Source organism: Mauremys reevesii, linkage group 9 (genome assembly GCF_016161935.1).
Source record: "Mauremys reevesii isolate NIE-2019 linkage group 9, ASM1616193v1, whole genome shotgun sequence".
In the NCBI taxonomy this organism is placed as follows: Eukaryota; Metazoa; Chordata; order Testudines; family Geoemydidae; genus Mauremys; species Mauremys reevesii.
In genome coordinates this window covers 89286771-89306287 of record NC_052631.1, presented here as the reverse complement: position 1 = coordinate 89306287, position 19517 = coordinate 89286771, and the positions used below count along the sequence as shown (strand labels likewise).

General features: G+C 38.1%; 1 protein-coding gene across 6 annotated transcripts in view; it reads left to right on the top strand.

Moving 5' to 3' along the window:
• The window catches only part of STAG2 (stromal antigen 2), a 151845-nt gene that overhangs the window by 102973 nt on the left and 29355 nt on the right, over nt 1–19517 (top strand). For all 6 annotated transcript variants that reach the window (XM_039489619.1, XM_039489621.1, XM_039489623.1 and 3 more), the window contains 7 exons: nt 1029–1232; nt 6956–7026; nt 7359–7446; nt 7542–7622; nt 11760–11852; nt 14201–14375; nt 19331–19470. In XM_039489619.1, coding sequence (XP_039345553.1) covers nt 1029–1232; nt 6956–7026; nt 7359–7446; nt 7542–7622; nt 11760–11852; nt 14201–14375; nt 19331–19470 — 852 coding nt within the window. The remainder of the gene's footprint in view (nt 1–1028; nt 1233–6955; nt 7027–7358; nt 7447–7541; nt 7623–11759; nt 11853–14200; nt 14376–19330; nt 19471–19517) is intronic.

The following is a 19517-nucleotide window of genomic DNA, read 5'->3' as shown; positions in this document are numbered from 1 at the left end:
TAAGATAAAATGAAATTAAAGAGAGGGAAAAATGAACTGAGACCTGGTCCTCACTGAGATTTCAGACATCAGCGCTGCGACGCTGGTGAAAACCGCTTGTGTAAATGCTGTTTGCTCTGGTGCATCTACACCAGTGAAGAAAAGGCCTGAGCTTCATGGTCTCCACTGGCTATTGTCTTAGAGAGAGTCAGAGCCCAAGTTTACTTTTGAAAGATTTTTTGGCCAAGGTCAGTAGAGGAGAGTCTTTCTAGACAATGATTGTCATGTAAGAGCATCCCAGTTCTGGGCTATCAGGGTTATTACATTTCAGAACAGGTACACGATTTGGGGAGAGATGCTTGTGCTAATCTTAGTTGTGGCTAATATAAGTAGGTCCTAACTTTTGTAAGTACTAAAACTAGTAGAACACAAAACTTGCATTTGAGAAGTGTCAATTGAGCTACATAGTTGTAAACTTTTTATTGTTAGTAAAATTGTTTATGGTATTACAATTTGAGAGGTGATATATTGACATTTTCTCCCTGTGGTGGTATAGAGCAAATATACTTGATATACTTTATAAATACAGGGGTTGCTCTTAAAAGCTTTTCTATTTTGCTTTTGATGACTAGATATTACCACAATGTTGCCTGTATATCATACATTACATCACGACACAACTAAAATGTTTTTCTGGTGACCATCAGGTACAAATACAAGTATTTTGGAATGGGAAATAAATGTTTTTCTATACACTGTGCAACTATCACCATTAATTCAACTACTATCTAAAATTTTTGTTTTGTGTTTTGTATTTTAAAATGTTAAATTTGGTATATGTTTTAAATTTGTAGTCTTCACTGACCCCCAATTAATTTTTTGTTTTGTATTTTACTGTATTGCTACTATCACTTTCTCTAGAGAATTGGCAATTTTCTAAAATAGTGTTTTATGTTCAATACGACACAGTCATGAAAGTAACAAAACAATCTAAAAATCTTTGCTTTAATAACTAGAATATAATTGGAACTTTGTTTTTACTTTTGTAGCATTTGGATGCCTTATTGCGACAGATCCGGGATATTGTAGAGAAGCACACGGATACGGATGTTTTAGAAGCATGTTCTAAAACATACCATGCACTCTGTAATGAAGAATTCACAATCTTTAACAGAGTAGACATTGCAAGAAGTCAGTTAATAGATGAGCTGGCAGACAAGTTTAACCGACTTCTGGAAGATTTTCTGCAAGAGGTACATCATGTGCATGATGATCTTTTTCATATCTTACCATTTTCATTATCTTGTTGGCTTAGTATCTCCAAAGCATACTAAATCCACTCTAATTTACAAAACTTTTAATATAGCAATCATAGTAATATACCATTTATAGATAATATATATAAGAATGTTTATATATAATATAATATATGTCATTATAGTAACATACCATTTCAAGTCTGGTGAATCCAAGTCTGTTTTGTTCTGAAATTAAGTTGGTGGTGATTCTGTTTCCTACCCTTTCAACGTGATGTGGGTCAAAATCTGTTGGTGATTTTTTTAAACATAACTTCATAGGTTGTCTCTTTATGCTATTAAATTCACTTGGACCTTCAGTTTTTAAACAATCTAGTTGCAAAATTTATATGTGGTGATGAGAGTTACTTAGCTTGTAGATTTTGCTAGTAACACTTTTAATTGGCATCCATACTTTCTATTATGTAGTATTTCGTCTTTTTTTAACTGTTTTTTTAATGAGTTCAGTTATTTATTATTGTATATGTAATCATCAGAGGCACTTGTTGCAGCATTAGGAAGTATTTTTTGTTTAAACAATCCTATCCCATTGTTGTTCAAATATTAGTAGGAGGTAAACACCAGGGATGAAGATGAATTATGTAGAGTGTAAAAAGGACTATCCTGGGAATAGTGGCAGGAAAAACGTAATGACATTGGCACATATCAGGTACTGGAATTGTTTCCCAAGAGAAATGGCAAAGGAACTTCCACATGTGACATCTAAAATGAAAAAGGACAAAGGGTAAAATTTTCAAAACTGCCTGAGTGACTTTGCTTTAGGAGCCTAAGACTCATTGAAAATCAGTAGGACTTAGATTCCTCTGTCACTTAGGGAACAATCCTACATTGGTACAATAATGGACAAGATGGTCTTGTTTATATCTTTTCACAGAACTTACAGATGGTAGAGGTTCACCTCTATGAGTGACTTTAAGCTTTTATGCTCTTATGATATTACTAAGATTGATATGGTGTTTGGAATGCTGCATTGAGTCCTTACATTGTATACTGGCTTTTCTAGACATATAGCAGTTGTTTCAGGTTTATATAAGAGAGAGTAAAAATCTAATTGACATTCCATTGTGAACGGTACTTTTAATCAAAACATTGTAATGCAGGCTCTTAAAGTGAGGTGAGGAGATAGAAGAGAGAGATAAATTAGGGTGAATCAGTCAAGCTCCACTTATACCAGCTTTCAGGAAGAAGACATCTAAGAACAATGAGCCCTGTGGGGCAGGGACCATGTCTTCTGCTGTGTTGAAGCATCTAGCACAATGGAGACCTCAATCCAGATGTCTTTTGGGTGCTACCACAATCTAAATTAATAATACTCAATCTAGTGACTGGATTCAGCACAAAAATGGAACTTTTTTGTATTTTAACTTTTTGGTGTCAGAACCTGAAAGATTTTGCTGATGAATAATTTTCAAAGGAGCTTTGTTTTCTGAATCATTATTGTTGCTTATTCATGTAATTCCTCTATGGCAGATAAGTGTTGGGCGCTCTATAAATCCCAGTATGCATAAGTACCGTTTATTCTTGATATACACCTCTACCCCGATATAACACCTTCGGATATAACACGGTAAAGCAGCGTTCTGGGGGGGCAGGGCTGCGTACTCTGGCGGATCAAATCAGTTTCAATATAACGCAGTTTCACCTATTATGCGGTAAGATTTTTTGGCTCCCGGGACAGCATTATATCAAGGTAGAGGTGTTTTTCAGTAGAAACTGTAAGGAACCCCAGAAAATTTGTCCTGCTAAAGACAGTGTAAGCCATCTTGTAGTATCTAAATAAAAAAGAAACCACAAAAGCTGATTTTTCCAGAACATCATGAAAGATCTGAAAACTTCTTTGCAAATTTCACAAACCAGTTTTATGACTTCCATATCCCACTGACTGTGAATTACCAGGAGGATATTCTTCTTAGTTATCCCACAGTGAATGAGAGCATTAATGCTATAGTTAAACCAAATTTTTCTCAAAAGGGTCTTTTTTGCACAATAGAGCTGTTAGTCTTGGCAAGACCCTGCATAGACCTCTGCATGAAAACAAATTCTGCTACAATATTAATTGATGTGTGTGAAATAACTTCATTCCTATCTCCAAACACACAATCATGGCTCATAGTTGGAAATACTTGTTGATGTTGAACATAAATTAATTTCTCAATTATTATTTTGGAGGATGGAATTTTCAAGCTCTCTGGGCTTCTGTTTCTGTGATGATCATAGAATCATAGAATATCAAGGTTGGAAGAGACTTCAGAAAGTCATCTAGTCCAACCCTCTGCTCAAGGCAGGACCAGTCCCCAGACAGATTTTTGCCTCAGATCCCTAAATAGCCCCGTCAAGGATTGAACTCACAAACCTGGGTTTAGCAGGCCAATGCTCAAACCACTGAGCTATCCCTCCCCTTGATGTTATGATCAGATTCTCCTTCCCAATGTGTGAAAAAGAAGGGGAAGAGCTTTAGTTACTCATCTCCCTTGCCCCATTAGTTCTCAGCTACTGCACTGTACTGCAACCTGCCTTACTCACCAGCTATGCTTCTGGCTCTTCCTGCTCCTTGGCTGGAAGTTGGATTCCATCTCAGAATCCCATACAGCAGTGCCTGCCTCATTGAAACAATGCAAAGAACAGGCAGTGAAAATCCAGTTACTGCCTCCTTTGAGAGGGACGATAGAAAGCAAGAGGTGGATCCTGGCATGGCAGGGAGATAAGTCAATATCACTCAAAAATGGCAAACTCAGGGAAAAAAATGCTGAAATCCCAATGGCATCTTGGAAAAATAAGTATTGTGGAATCCATTGTGTCCTGATTGAGATGAGTGGAGCATCTACCTCTTAGATATATTGTTTCAGATTGTCTGTGGACTCAGATAGGACATCCTGTGGAAAATCTGTGACCCAGATACTTTTGGGGGTTTGTGGCCCTTCTTCCTCCTGGAAATGCAAGATTATAAAGGTCTAGGGAAGACTAGAGTCCAGGCTCCAGCCTGAGCCGAGAAGTCTACACAGCAATGAAACAGCCCCGCAGCCCAAGCTGTGCAAGCCCAAGTTGTCACAAGCTAGGAACGGATTTTTCTTGGCTGTGTAGACATACCTGAAGAAAACAAAGCCCTTCTCTTCCTCAAAGAATGACAAGCTCTCCACCCTTTAAGTAATTGAAGGAAGAACTGGACTTCAATGGGGAAGATACACCTCTACCTTGATATAGCGCTGTCCTCGGGAGCCAAAAAATCTTACCGTGTTATAGGTAAAACCCCGTTATATCGAACTTGCTTTGATCCACTGGAGTGCACAGCGCTGCGCCCTCCGCCCAGCATTGCTTTACTACGTTATATCCGAATTCGTGTTATATCGGGTCGCCTTATATCAAGGTAGAGGTGTAGTTTGTTTTATTATTATTATTATTATTATTATTATTCCTGGACTCTTATCCAAGTTGGTATATCCTGTCCTTTACAGTCTTAGAAATAAAGATTTTTTTCTTTTGCAGCATGTGTAGCTCTTGTGCCTGGCTACAAACACAGTGCAAATTGCAAAATGTGCTGGGAATTCACAGAAATGATTAAAGGTCTCCAGACCTGTCATCCTATTTGTGATGCTGGTCTTGACATAACTCTGTTCACATTGTATTGTTAGCTGTTGGTAGAAGGATTTTGTGGGTCTGGGCTTCAGAAACAGAAGATATATCTATATCCCACTTGGTGCAGGCCCTCTCTGATGGCATCAAGTTGTATGAGGAAGACCTAGGATGTTGCCATGAAGGAATCCTCAGATCTTTGTAAGTTTGAGTTTCTTCAGGATAGGAGGGAGAAACACCATCCCCCATGGTCATTTCATAACAGATTTAGGTATTCTGTTCTGGGCCCTCTTTCCAGAAGCATCCTCCCTTCTCCAAGCAAGCAGAAATGAAGAATTGCTGGCTCAACCCCACCAATCATAGGAGACTGAAAATCTGGTCTAGACTAGTACACTTATGACTGGCTTTTGAGTATTATCAACAAGGAGTTGTCATTGCATTGTCTCTCATTCTCTTCTCTACTACATGTATTCTTACAGTACTAGGGATCACCCTCAGGGATCCCTACAGAAATAGAAATTGGCAGTTGAGGTGGTAATGATAATATTTAGCATTTATAGAACCTTCCATCTGATCTCAAATCATTTTACAAGACATGGTAAGGTGAATTTCTATAAATCTAAAATTAAGCAATTTCTTCAAATCTGTTTTGCAAAATAGAAAAAAATTGTTGCCATTCTAAAATGATTGCAACATCTCTGCAAGGTCAGTAAGTATTGTAACCATATTTCAAAAGATGAAACGGAAGTGTGCATTGTTAAATGACCTGACCAAGGCTACAAAGGAAGCGCTAAGAATAGGTCTCAAGTCTCCAGGTTTGTTGCCTTAGCCAGAAGATCTTTCATCTTTATGGTCTCGATGTACAACCTCTTCTCAGAAATAGCCCGGTTGACTGCTACCACAAAAAAATAATAAACAGCATGACACTTGAGAATTTCCAAAAATAATCCAAGACACTTAGCAGGATTCTGCCATGTGACTCAGCTAGCTGAATGAAACTGAACCCAGATTACGTTATAGGAGTTTATTCAAATTACAGAGAACCAATTCTGTAACTTAAAGTGTGTGTTGAAGTCCTTTGATTTGTTGTCACTTAGTTTGGATAGTATTTTTAGTATGTTCATACTCAATCCCTAACTTGTAAGGTTCTCTCCCTTGTTTATGGAACTAATTTGTTATAATTTAGCTTTTAAATATCTAAAGGAGATTTCTTCTAATGAAAATTTTAAACATTTATATATATCATCTTCATAGGTGAGTCAGATTGCCAGAATAGTCTTTCCCCAGATGAGCATACTGATGAGCATATATTGCCTGCTGGTCAGCCATTTTATTCAAGAAACTTCAATTACTGTTTTCCCCAGGCCCTCTTTTTGAAATTTTCCGACAGCAGTAGGAACAACCTGATTGTTAAAATTAAGTTGATAGTGAAATGTACTCCAGTGACTAATTAATAGTAATTAATGTCTTAGGTACACATAGCCACATGGGCGATATGTTATGTTTAAGTTGTCAGGGTACTCTTGGGGAGACAAGAGAGAAGTAGGGAGGCAGGGAGAAGTTTGGATACAAGGTACAAATCAGGGAAAGAATATCTGTAAAGTTCCTACCTATCTCTTTTGTTTTGGTTTAGAGTTGAGCCTGAACATGTTCCTAAGGGGTTTACTAAGCTACATTGAAGGTTTCCACATTTCTTTTTGGAAAAAGAGTTGTTTTATGACTGAGGTACTTGCCATATCAGTACTGACCAATGGTCCATCTAGTCCAGTATCTGTTGTGTGACAGTGGCCTCTGCTGGATTCTATGGAGAAACTTGAATCACCTTCAGAATACACCTGCCCGATTATGCTATGCTACGTATGCCATATAGAAAATTTCTACCTGATCTTAGCTCTGGTGAGCAATTTATCTGAAATGTGAGGCTAGATAGTTCTCATAACTTACTCTAGCTAGTGTTTTGTATCTTGTTGTTGTAATACCACTTTTCCTAACACAGATATGAATTATTCCAAAATGTATTGATGCCTTCATACTAGTTCATTTAACACACTTTTTACTGCAACTCTTACAACAAAATAATTGTGTAATAGGGTGAGGAACCTGACGAAGATGATGCTTATCAAGTCTTGTCTACGTTAAAGAGAATCACTGCTTTTCACAAGTAAGTAGAATCTCAGCCTGAATATCTTGATTTTAATATTTGTAACATACTATAGTTTCTTATATTATTAAATTGACCATGTTAAATTTTGTGAGAAACTTATATTTTGTTCAGTTTAAATTCGGAACTGTGCATAACATTGGCAAATCTTGACTAGAAGACTATTGTAAATACAAAAGCTTTTATACAAAAATATCCTTATGATTTAAACTGAACTCTCTCTGGTTCTTTACTAGCATAGAGTAGTTATTAAATACCAAATTCCAGAATTAGTGTAATAAAATATAGCCATTTGATGTGTTACAACACAGTTTCATTTCTGTTTTCTCCAGTGCTCATGACTTGTCAAGGTGGGACTTGTTTGGTTGCAACTACAAATTATTGAAAACTGGTATTGAAAATGGAGACATGCCAGAACAGGTATTTAAAATATGCATATACAAGTATAACAGTGAAGATACTTTGTTAATGTTTATATTGGGATTTTTTCATCTAACTTTTTTTCTTAATCATAGATTGTTATTCATGCACTGCAGTGTACTCATTATGTAATCCTTTGGCAATTAGCAAAAATTACTGAAAGCAGCTCCACAAAGGTATGTCATGCTCAAGCGGTAAGTCCAATTGAATGTATAATTTTTATAGCATTGTGAGAGTCTGTTAAATTCCTACTGTAATCTGTATCACCTCTAGGATCACCCCCATCTACCCTCAATTTTTAGGGCTGGTTGAAACTTTTGAAATTACGATGAAAAATGACTTTTTTTCACACATTTTTACACATTTTTTTTACACATCTGAATTCCTTCTGCCTTCACTTTTTCCTTCCTACTATTTAAAATATAACATTGGGTCTGTGTAAACAAGCTGTAGAACTTTAAAGCTCTAATTTAAAGTAACAGTAGCAAAGTAACTCAGATGCAAATTAGCTACTCTGTCAGTGTGATACATATCAGAATAAAATTCTTAATACAGAGTAGTGAACCAAGTGTACAAAATATAGTATAATCAAGGCTCTTTGTGCCCTTCAGGAATTGGATCTAAATTGTGCACAAGCCCTGAGGTATCTGTGGTAATTAATTTAAATGAAGAGGTTTTTATGTATTAAATTTCATAAAACAATCTGTGCAGTATCCTGCAATTTGTTTCTTTATTGCTAAATACTAAACATTATAAAAGTTAGTAAACAATGAACAAAACACAAACTATAATGAAAAAATCATTTGAAGGATCAAACTTTACCTGGTAAAATCAAGAAATTGCAGAGTTTATGGGTATGTGCTGAATTAGGTGACGCTACTTTACTTGGTGCTTCTCTCCTTTTCAAATGCATAAAATAGTTCAAATTAGGGACTTGACTTTGAATTTTCTGAGTTTTGTCCATTGTAGTTTTTGCAAAAAGAAATATTAACATTGCTTAATATAGTGTTTCATTATGTGGTATATGAAGGGTTTGACAAAGCAAAATGTATCAAGTCCTAAAGGGCTAGCTTCTGGTATGGGTTTTTTTTGGGAGACAGGAGGAGGCCCATTAATGAAAATGTCAGGTACCCTGGTTTTGATGCTCAATAACTAAACAAAACAAAACGGAATTGACTGAATTGTGGTTTAACAAAACGTTTAGTGCAGGGGTCCCCAACGCTGTTCTCGCGGGCACCAGGGCACCCGCCGGGGCGTCTAAGTGCACCAGCATACTGGCTGGCAGACAGGCATCCGCCAAAATGCCACCGACAAGCTGCGTCATCCAGAGGCATCGCCACCGAAATGCTGCCGATTTTTCGGTGGTATTTTGGCGGCGACGCCTCTGGATGACAGTGCTTGTCGGTGGCATTTCAGTGGTGACACCTACTGACGTTGCCGCTTGTCGGCGGAATTTCGGCAGATGCTCGTCTGCCACCACGGTCCTCCGTGGCTCGTCGTCAGGCTCCTGCCAGACAAAAAAGGTTGGGGACCACTGGTTTAGTGCCTGGTAATTAAGGTTTGTCACAAGGGTGATTGAAGAAATGGAGGTAAGTACTGAATAATGAGGTTTAAGAATTGAAACTATGACAGTTCACTAAAACTATGTCAGGATCCCAATAAGGGCAGAGAGGGCCAATGGTCAGAGCAGGGGGAGTAGCAGAGGAGTTTGCAGTTGGGTTCTAGACCAGAGTTGATACCAAGGGTCAGAGTCCAAGTCAGGTTTCATGGTCCAAGTTGGGACACGAATTCAGGAGCAAGGAGCAGGAATGGTCATGGCAGCTACAGCAGATCTGTGGTGGTGCCTGGACAATTCAGTTTACGTAGAGCAGAGAGCCAATCAGGAGCCATGAGGCTGCTATCTTACATACCCTTGGGGCAGAACTTCCCATGGGCTGTGGCCCCAGTGGATCTTGGGAACTGGAGTGAAAGCTGATGACAGCTGCCGCTGAGCGGCTGGCTGGTAGCTCTGCAGGCCTGGGCTATAGAGCTGTGGGGCCATATAAGCTAGGGCAACATTATAATGCCTTCAATAGAAATGAAGAAAAAATACTAGAAAAGATGGTCCCTTTGAGATTATTTTTTCTTATTAAACAATCACATTTTTGAAAAGTAAAACTTCATCGTTTAGTTTAAAAGTTAAACCTATTTTATTATATATTCAACTGCTTCACTGCTGCCAAATATACCAGGTATATACTTCAGTTGATTACAATTGAATGTCAATCGAACATGATGGCAAAGGGATTGGAGCAGAGAACCAGAAGGTGGAAGGGATGCATTAAGCTTGATAAAAGTTTTGTAACAGTACAAGGTCTAACTTAGTCACTGACAGTCTGAACAAACTGAAATGGAAATGAGTGTAAGGTTCAGCTTTGCTGGTGATGGAGTGCAGGCTATTAAATTGGCAGATTACATTATTTTTCTCTCGAGAATAGCTGTAAAATCCATTTTAATACTTTCAAGATCGGAATAAATAAATTTGTTTTAAAGTGAGAGAGCAGATGTAATTCAGAATATCTTATTCATATGTGTAGTCCCATTGACTTCATGTAATAAATTTGAATGGTGGATGGAATGGGTATATGTTTCATGTATTATATAAAAATACATAGAAACAATATTAAGGTTGCAATGACAAGTATGTAAAAGGTAGGGCATGTTGCTTGAGCACAAGAACAAGTTAAACCTGAGCTGGCACCAATAACAAGTTTTTTTTTTTGTGGGCTACCCATTCAAATGGGGTGTGTAACACCCTGAATGTATGGGTTTTACGTATTTCTCTGTTATAGGGAGCCACCTTTCAAGTGTCCAAGGTCTACTAGAGTTCAGTCACCTGTTTAGGCTCCACCGTTTGGGCCTCACATCAGGTTTTATTCACTGGTGACAGCAGCACAGACCTCCTTACCACTTGGGCTAAAGAAATAACTACTTTAGATGGCAGCAGTGGTAATCTGTTATTCTCTATAGACCAGCCACCAGAGGGGAGTATATATATAAAACTGAAACAGCAGATTTACATATGCATTTATAGACTGTGTACTAAGGGCATGGATCTGGCAGATTCTTTTTGAAAGGCAGAATAATTGAGTGGATGAGATTTAAGTCTGCTATATTAGAGGCCTGAGTTTTCTTCCCAGTTCTATCAGAAGTGTCCTGTGCAACCTCTCAGTTACTCTTTCTCTGAAATAATGCTGCTGCTTGCATCTCTCCTATGCTAGAGATGTTTAGCCTTATTGATAATTCTATGCACTTCATAACCTTTATGATTGACCACCTGTGAGCTTGAGGTGAGACTAGAACTTGTGGTGTCCAGTTCCTAGCCCAATTAACCTTCCTGTAGCCCAAAGGATAGTAGTAGGAGGATTAATTTTACCTGTCTCTGGTCAGAAGGTTCAGTTTTGTGGAGGGTTTTTTTCTCCTCTCCCCTGGATGACTGGAGGTATTAATTGGCCACCTCACTTTGAATGGTCCTGTGAAATATGTGTAAACTGCTTATAGTAGGCTGTTCCACCTTGTATTTAGCTGTGACATTCTGAATACATTTCCTTGACCTGAAGATCTCTATGTAAGCTTGAAAGCTTCTCTCTCACCAACAGAAGCTGGTCCAGTAAAAGACCTCACTCACCTTGTCTCTCTAACTTCAGAATTATTTTCTCTACCATGTTGACTATTTTTTTTATTTAAAGAAATATCTGTTCAAAGGAACATAGGTGTTAGTCTTGGGAGGATAAATTAGTGAGTTGAGGATGCAGCCATATGCACAAAATTCATTCAGTTTTAGCTAGGCTTACCTAATTTTCTGGAGTGCTGTCACAATTGAAGTCTGTGAACCTGAACACAACCCCTCCCTCACAGATTCTTTTATTTAAAAAATGAAAAGCGGCAGGAAAATTTTGCTCGCATTTTTCAAATACTGTCAGGGGGAAGGGAAAGGAGAGCTCCCATTCATCCACTCATAGGAGCTCTTTAACCGAAACACAGAGGAGAGAAATCACAGCTTCCATCTTCAAACTTGAGAGATTTTCTCTGCTCCTTGAGCATATCTTAAACTCAGTCCCCTAAGTATGTTTCCTCCAAGTATATCGGGGTGATGACGTATTCAGTCTACTATAACACGCCTCTGTCAAGTTCATATGGGCTGGAATTTTCAAAGGCACCTGAGACTTAAACACTTAGCTCTCATTTCAATCTATAGAATATTTATTCTTCAATATAATTTAAAAAGTGTTAAACTGTATTTCATTTCTATTTAAAATATTTTATTTTTAAAGGAGGACCTTCTACGTTTAAAGAAACAGATGAGGGTATTCTGTCAAATCTGTCAGCACTACCTGACCAACGTAAACACTGCTGTTAAAGAGCAGGTTAGTGACTATTCTGAGCCTTACTCTTTTATAACAGTGATTTGATGCTTTTAGAAGTGTTTAAATGATCTAAACAAGAAGTAATTATTTTAGTATTGCCTGCATGGGTATGTGATATGTGCAGTTTGCTGGATGCTCAAGTTCAGTGAATAGCAGTGTCCAGTAGTGCTGCGCATGTATTCTGCCTCATTTCCCCCCTTGGACTATATAAAAGAGGTTTATATGCCCAACTACAACTCATTTCCTTCAGACAGCCATAAGCAGCAAGTACAAACTTCCAGGAAATACTGTTACTTCATAGGTGTAAAATAGTTCTTTGTTTATATTTAGGAATAGTAGTTATTAGAATGGGAAAAAAATGCCCAGTAGGGTTAAAAATTCTGTATTGTCAGCTGTGGACATAGTTACAGGTGAAGCAGAGTCTGTTGGTTTGTGGATGTGTCCCATCTTGTGATGATCCAATGTCTGTTTCTGACAAACATACCTAGGACCTTTTCTGTCAAGAATTGTGGGACATATTTTAATTTTTGCTATTTGTGCAAGTCAGTCACCAACTATCTATGTAGAGACCAGAAAGGTCCATTAGAAAGAAACACCTCTTATAGATGGATATAAAGACATTATTTTCTGGCACTGATTTGCTTGAGGAGTCTGTACTGAGATCCTAATCTCATTCTGTTGATTCAGGATCTGGTAGTTTGTGAAGCTTGGGTGCTAGATGAGCTCATGTGTTTGGATCTGATGCCAGGGTGCCTTTAAACCACTCTTTAGAAGTTGGATTCAGTTACCTTGATGCTTTCTGTTCTGTTGACTTTGGCATTGGTCACTGGTCGAGCTCCTCCAGAATAATCTTTCTGTACTTACTTCAAATTTGGTTCTGTCCTCTCCTGTCTTGGCACTTTCACCAATGGGGCATGAGAGTGTTTGCACAAATAACAGATGATACCACCATCATCCTCAGAAAAATGGAAGGCTGAAGTTGCCACTGATACTCCTGTCCCAGAAGGTAGTCATTTCTCCTCATCTTTACCAGACAATTCCATGGCCCTCTTGACAGCACAGGGGAGAGAGTCTTCCTGTTCTCAGTTCTGGTTCCCTGTGCCACAGTGATCCCTGGCAACTGAGGTTGGATGAAGTCCTGGGGGGAAAGAAGGGGAGGACAGAGACTGGAAGGGATTGGACTGAGATTGTATTGACCCCATTGTGCTAGTACAAACACAGAACAGAAAAACAGTCCCTGTCCTGAGGAACAGATGGCTTTTTCTCCCCTGTTGTTGTGTAAAGATCCAGGCAAACAGAGAAAGTAACCAAAGCATCTCTCTTGTGACTATTAAGGGAAAATAGTGAAATTGTGTATAGAAAAATGCTGTGAAATGGACAATAAACAAACTGAAGGACGAAGGAAAAATATGCAGAGAAAATATTTCACCTGTAGTGAGAACCCTGTGATGAGAATTTTTTTATTTACAATATTTCAGGTGGTTGTGTGTGTTTGTGTTTTTGGTAATTTTGTTTTATCCCTCCTGGCGGCGAAAGGAGGGTTGAGTCATGTCCCTGAGGAATGGGGACAGTCAGGTCCTGCCCTCTGTGTTCAGAGGCCCTGGAGTGTTTAAACCAGGTTCTGCCAGAGTTGTAGGTAGCCCTGTAGAGGAGGAGGAGATCATAATGACAGAGGGGCAGTTGGACCAAACCCAAGCAGCACTGTGACCCTTTCAGCAGGTTGCAATGCATGGAGCAGGAAGCCACCATGAATGGGTGAATGTGTTCTGTTTCATAAGTTGCTTTTTGTTTTATTCTTTGTTTTCATTGTATTTTGTGGTGTTTTCCGTTTGCAAAAAATGTGGGGCTCTATCTCGAGCATTCTTTATTGTATGAACGTTAAGTATGAAATTTTCAGACTTTACTATGTTTTATTTTTGAGTGGAGGACCATTTATATTTTTCCAGTTATTTTGCTTCTTTTAAAAAATACTCCATGATACCTTTCAGACAGAACTTGAGACATCAGAATTTCGCAGGCCCTATAAATATTTCAATTTGTAATAGACTTAATCTTGAGTGCGCCCTTATTTAAGAGTCAGATCCCAATTCAGCAAGCACACACATGCAAGAGTTTATTCACATGGGTAGTCTCATTGCATCCAGTTGAACTACTCTATGTGAGTAAAGTTACAAATGTTTCTTTAGGATCATACTTTGAATGTAAATATTTTCTGCATTGGGACTGTAAGTACCTTTTTTGTTGATGTTTAACTGCCAGTTTATTTAAAATACAGTTTCTGATGAAAGAGCAGAAGTTTAAGAAATTCAATATAGGAAGTCTTTTTTTCTTTTTTCTTTTTAATATAGGCTTTCACTATTCTGTGTGATGTCTTGATGATCTTCAGCCATCAGATTATGTCAGGAGGACGTGACATGTTAGAGCCACTTGTTTACACTCCTGATTCTTCATTACAGTCTGAACTGCTCAGCTTTATTCTAGATCATGTCTTCATTGACCAGGATGATGACAGCAATAGTGCAGGTATGTATGTGTGTGTGGAGGTATAGATATATTTAAAAAAAAAAAAAAAGTCAGGTGTTTTCACTGTGTTCACTTTGCCTTCTAGCATGTGCACTTGCGTGTGCTCGCTGTCCTATGTCCATGCTTTTATGCAGTCTTGCCAGTTCTTGTGTACATGCAAACACAAAAGTATACATGAACATAGAAGCAACCATTTGAAGCTATTCATGATTTTGGGTTGTTGGAAGTAGTCCTCGGGGAGACAGATTTGGATTGGTAGACAGAAGACTGGGGAAATGACCAAAGGAACATGATAAATAATTTATCACATGGATATGTTTCTGATGTGCGTGTGTGTATGTTCTTAGTAAATAAAGGCAACTTAAGTCAACATATTGTAATTGTTTAGATTCATAGATTCTAGGGCTGTCTAGACCATCCCTGATAGACAGTTATCTAACTTACTCTTAAATATCTCCAGAAATGGAGTTTCCACAACCTCCTAGGCAGTTTATTCCAGTGTTTAACCACCCTGACAGTTAGGAACTGTTTCCTAATGTCCAACCTGAACCTCTTTTGCTGCAGTTTAAGCCCATTGCTTCTTGTTCTATCCTTAGAGGCTAAGATGAACACGTTTTCTCCCTCCTCCTTATGACACCCTTTTAGATACCTGAAAACTGCTATCATGTCCCCTCTCAGTCTTCTCTTTTCCAAACTAAACAAACCCAGTTCTTTCAGCCTTCCTTCATAGGTCACGTTCTCTAGACCTTTAACCATTCTTGTTGCTTTTCTCTGTACCCTCTCCAATTTCTCCACATCTTTCTTGAAATGCGGTGCCCAGAACTGAACACAATATTCCAGTTGAGGCCTAACCAGCTCAGAGTAGAGTGGAAGAATGACTTCTCGTGTCTTGCTCACAACACACCTGTTAATGCATCCCAGAATCACGTTTGCTTTTTTTCATATTGTGTCTATAGTTGGGGTTATTTCTTTCAATGTGCATTACTTTACATTTATCCACATTAAATTTCATTTGCCATTTTGTTGCCCAATCACTTAGTTTTGTGAAATCTTTTTGAAGTTCTTCACAGTCTGCTTTGGTCTTAATGATCTTGAGCAGTTTAGTATAATCAGCAAACTTTGCCACGTCACTTTTTACCCCTTTCTCCAGATCATTTGTGAATAAGTTGAATAGGATTGGTCCTAGCACTGACCCTTGGGGGGACACTACTTGTTACCCCTCTCCATTCTGAGAATTTCCCATTTATTCCTACCCTTTGTTCCCTGTCTTTTAACCAGTTCTAAATCCATGAAAGGACCTTCCCTCTTATCCCATGACAACTTAATTTACATAAGAGCCTTTGGTGAGGGACCTTGTCAAAGGCTTTCTGGAAATCTAAGAACTCTAATAGATTAGTGAGACACGATTTCTCTTTACAGAAACCATGTTGACTTTTGTCCAACAATTTATGTTCTTCTATGTATCTGACAATTTTATTCTTTACTATTGTTGAACTAATTTGCCCGGTACTGATGTTAGACTTACCGGTCTGTAATTGCTGGGATCACCTCTAGAGCCTTTTTAAAATATTGGCATTACATTAGCTATCTTCCAGTCATTGGGTACAGAAGCCAATTTAAAGGACAGGTTACAAACCATATTTAATAGTTCTGCAACTTCACATTTTGAGTTCTTTCAGAACTCTTGGATGAAAGCATCTGGTCCCGGTGACTTGTTACTGTTAAGTTTATCAATTAATTCCAAAATCTCCTCTAGTGACACTTCAATCTGTGACAATTCCTCCGATTTGTCACCTACAAAAGCCGGCTCAGGTTTGGGAATCTCCCTAACATCCTCAGCCGTGAAGACTGAAGCAAAGAATCCATTTAGTTTCTCCGCAATGACTTTATCGTCTTTAAGTGCTCCTGTATCTCGATTGTCCAGGGGCCCCACTGGTTGTTTAGCAGGCTTCCTGCTTCTGATGTACTTAAACATTTTGTTACTAGCTTTTGCGTTTTTGGCTAGCTGTTCTTCAAACTCCTCTTTGGCTTTTCTTATTACATTTTTACACTTAAGTAGGCAGTGTTTACGTTCCTTTTTATTTACCTCACTAGGATTTGACTTCCACTTTTTAAAAGATGCCTTTTTATCTCTCACTGCTTCTTTTACATGGTGGTTAAACCACAGTGGCTCTCTTTTTTTTAATTTTTACTGTGTTTTTTAATTTGGGGTATACATTTAAGTTGGGCCTCTATTATGGTGTCTTTGAAAAGCATCCATGCAGCTTGCAGGGATTTCACTTTAGTAACTGTACCTTTTAATTTCTGTTTAACTAACCCCCCTCATTCCTGCATAGTTCCCCTTTCTGAAATGAAATGCCACAGTGTTGGGCTGTTGAGGTGTTCTTCCCACCACAGGGATGTTAAATGTTATGTTATGGTCACTATTTCCAAATGGTCCTGTTATAGTTACCTCTTGGACAAGCTCCTGCACTCCACTCAGGACTAAATCGAGAGTTGCCTCTCCCCTTGTGGGTTCCCGTACCAGCTGCTCCAAGAAACAGTCATTTAAAGTATTGAGAAATTTTGTCTCTGCATTTCGTCCTAAGGTGACATGTTCCCAGTCACTATGGGGATAATTGAAACCCTCCACTATTATTGCGTTCTTAATTTTGATAGCCTCTCTAATTTCCCTTAGCATTTCATCGTCGCTATCATGGTCCTGGTCAGGTGGTCAATAATAGATCCCTAATGTTCTTATTGGAGTATGAAATTACTATCCATAGAGATCAAGTGATCCATGCCCTGTCACTCAATCCCAGCTTCTGGCAAACACAGGCTAGGGACACCATTCCTCCCCATCCTGGCTAATAGCAATTGATGGACCTATCTTCCATGAATCTGTCTAGCTCTCTTTTGAACACCGTTATAGTATTGGCCTTCACAACACCCTCTGGCAAGGAGTTCTGGAGGTTGACAGTGCATTGTATGAAAAAATACTTTTTTGTTTGTTTTAAACCTGCTTCCTATTAATTGCATTTGGTGGCCCCTTGTTCTTGTATTATGAGAAGGAGTAAATAACACTTCCACATTTACTTTCTCTATACCACTCATGATTTTATAGACCTCAGTCGTATCCCCCCTTAGTCACCTCTTTTCCAAGCTGAAAAGTCCCATTCTTATTAATCTCTCCTCATATGGAAGCCGTTCTATCATTTTTCTTGCCCTAATCATTTTTGTTGCCCTTTTCTGAACCTTTTCTAATTCCAATATATCTTTTTTGAGATGGGGCAACCACATCTGCACACAGTATTCAAGATGTGTGCCTACCATGGATTTAGGAAGCATCTTGGTTTTGTTTGCTAACTTACTTATGATAACGTATTTGAAGAGTAATGCTGTGTATAGAGAGAAATTGTTTAGGGTAATACAAAAATATTTTCACTCTTTAATATAAGAATGAAAACATTTAGACTGAATATTTGCAGGGGAGTGGGGGAGATTCAGGCAGACTTGTTAGGCTGTAGAGTAGTCTCCCGGGGAAGTAATAGAAGTTCCATCACTAGGGATGTTTAAAAATAGACTAGAAAACGTACTGTGCAGAACAATCCAGAATTGGCAAACAGAGCCATGAGGTTTCTTCCAACTCTTACTTTTTAAAATACATATATATAAAAATAAGGAAAAAACCTGTAAAATAAATCTTTCTTTTTGTCCAAATAAAGGGCTTCAACCTGCTGCTGTTGAAGTCAGTAGTAAAATTCCCATTGACTTTGATGGTGCGGGGTTAGACCAAAAATTATTTTTAAATCTTAAAATTTAATATATAGTGTCCCCCCCCCAAAAAAAACCCAAAAAACCCTCAACACAAACACCTTGTGTGTGAGCTGTTTTACTTACTTAGCGGTCTGAAAGGTTTACTGGTTAGAGCAAAAGAGTCTAGAAACCAGAGTATTTTAGATTCTAATCTGATAGTTGCAAGCTTACTCTGTGACCTTGGGTAGCAAGTTAGCTAACCTATGTGATTTAGTTATCCCATGTATTAAAACCACATTGTTAACCTTGGTACTGAACTTCTTTACAGTTTTGCTTGTGAGCTTCTATTTTTGCTTTGCTTGGTTGCACTCGAAGTAAATACTACTTAGTCAATATTTCACAAAGCCAATGATTAGTAATAAGGGTGTAAAGTGAAATGGGGACTTGATAACAGCATGCAATAACAAGGGCGTAGGGCATTTCACATTTACATCTGTTCAGATTAATCCCAGCAAGAGAGAGACTTAAAAATAGTTAAAATAAAATGGTGGTGTAGAGATTACAAAGAAAGTGTCAGTCACACAAATCTTTACTAGAATTGGCATCGTTGTTGATAGTCTCTAAAAAGGCATAGGATTTGAGTGGTGTCGAGGGAATGTTCACTTAGAGGCGTTTCTCCCATGACAGGGTTGGTGTATTACAAGATTTGATCAGATGTAACTGTGTAAACATTGAAAAAAAAACACTTTTTCATTACCAAAAAGTAGAAAATAAATTGTAGTAATAAAGCTGCTTTTAGCAAACATTAAAAATATATTAGTTTAGCCAAATATTGCCACACAACATTGAAATTAATAGTTTGTCACAGTAATCTGGCTGCTTTATTGTTAGGAAATACACTTACGGTAAAGTAACACCTTCCATTCAATGATCTCAAAGTACTTTAGAAGCCTTATTTAAACCTTATAACATTCCTTTGGAATAGGTACTAGTCTCATTTTTCAGACGGGTGAAGTCATTTGTCTGAAGGTAACAGTGAGTTACTGGGAAAGCTAACAGAATTCTTGAACCTTGACTCCTGGTGCTTTTGCTATAACACTTCTTCATATAGAGGTAGAAGGCCAAAATGTAAAGTGTTCAGCCACTTGAGTAAGTAAATGACCTGAATAATAAAAAACAACAAAAGTCTTAGGTAGTTTAATGCTTTGCATACCTTCCAGATGGACAGCAGGATGATGAAGCTAGCAAGATTGAAGCATTGCACAAAAGAAGAAATTTGCTTGCAGCTTTTTGTAAACTTATTGTATATACTGTGGTTGAAATGAATACTGCTGCAGATATTTTCAAGCAATATATGAAGGTAAATTTGAATTTTAAATCCAATATAAACAGGTAGTTGTTTCCCAT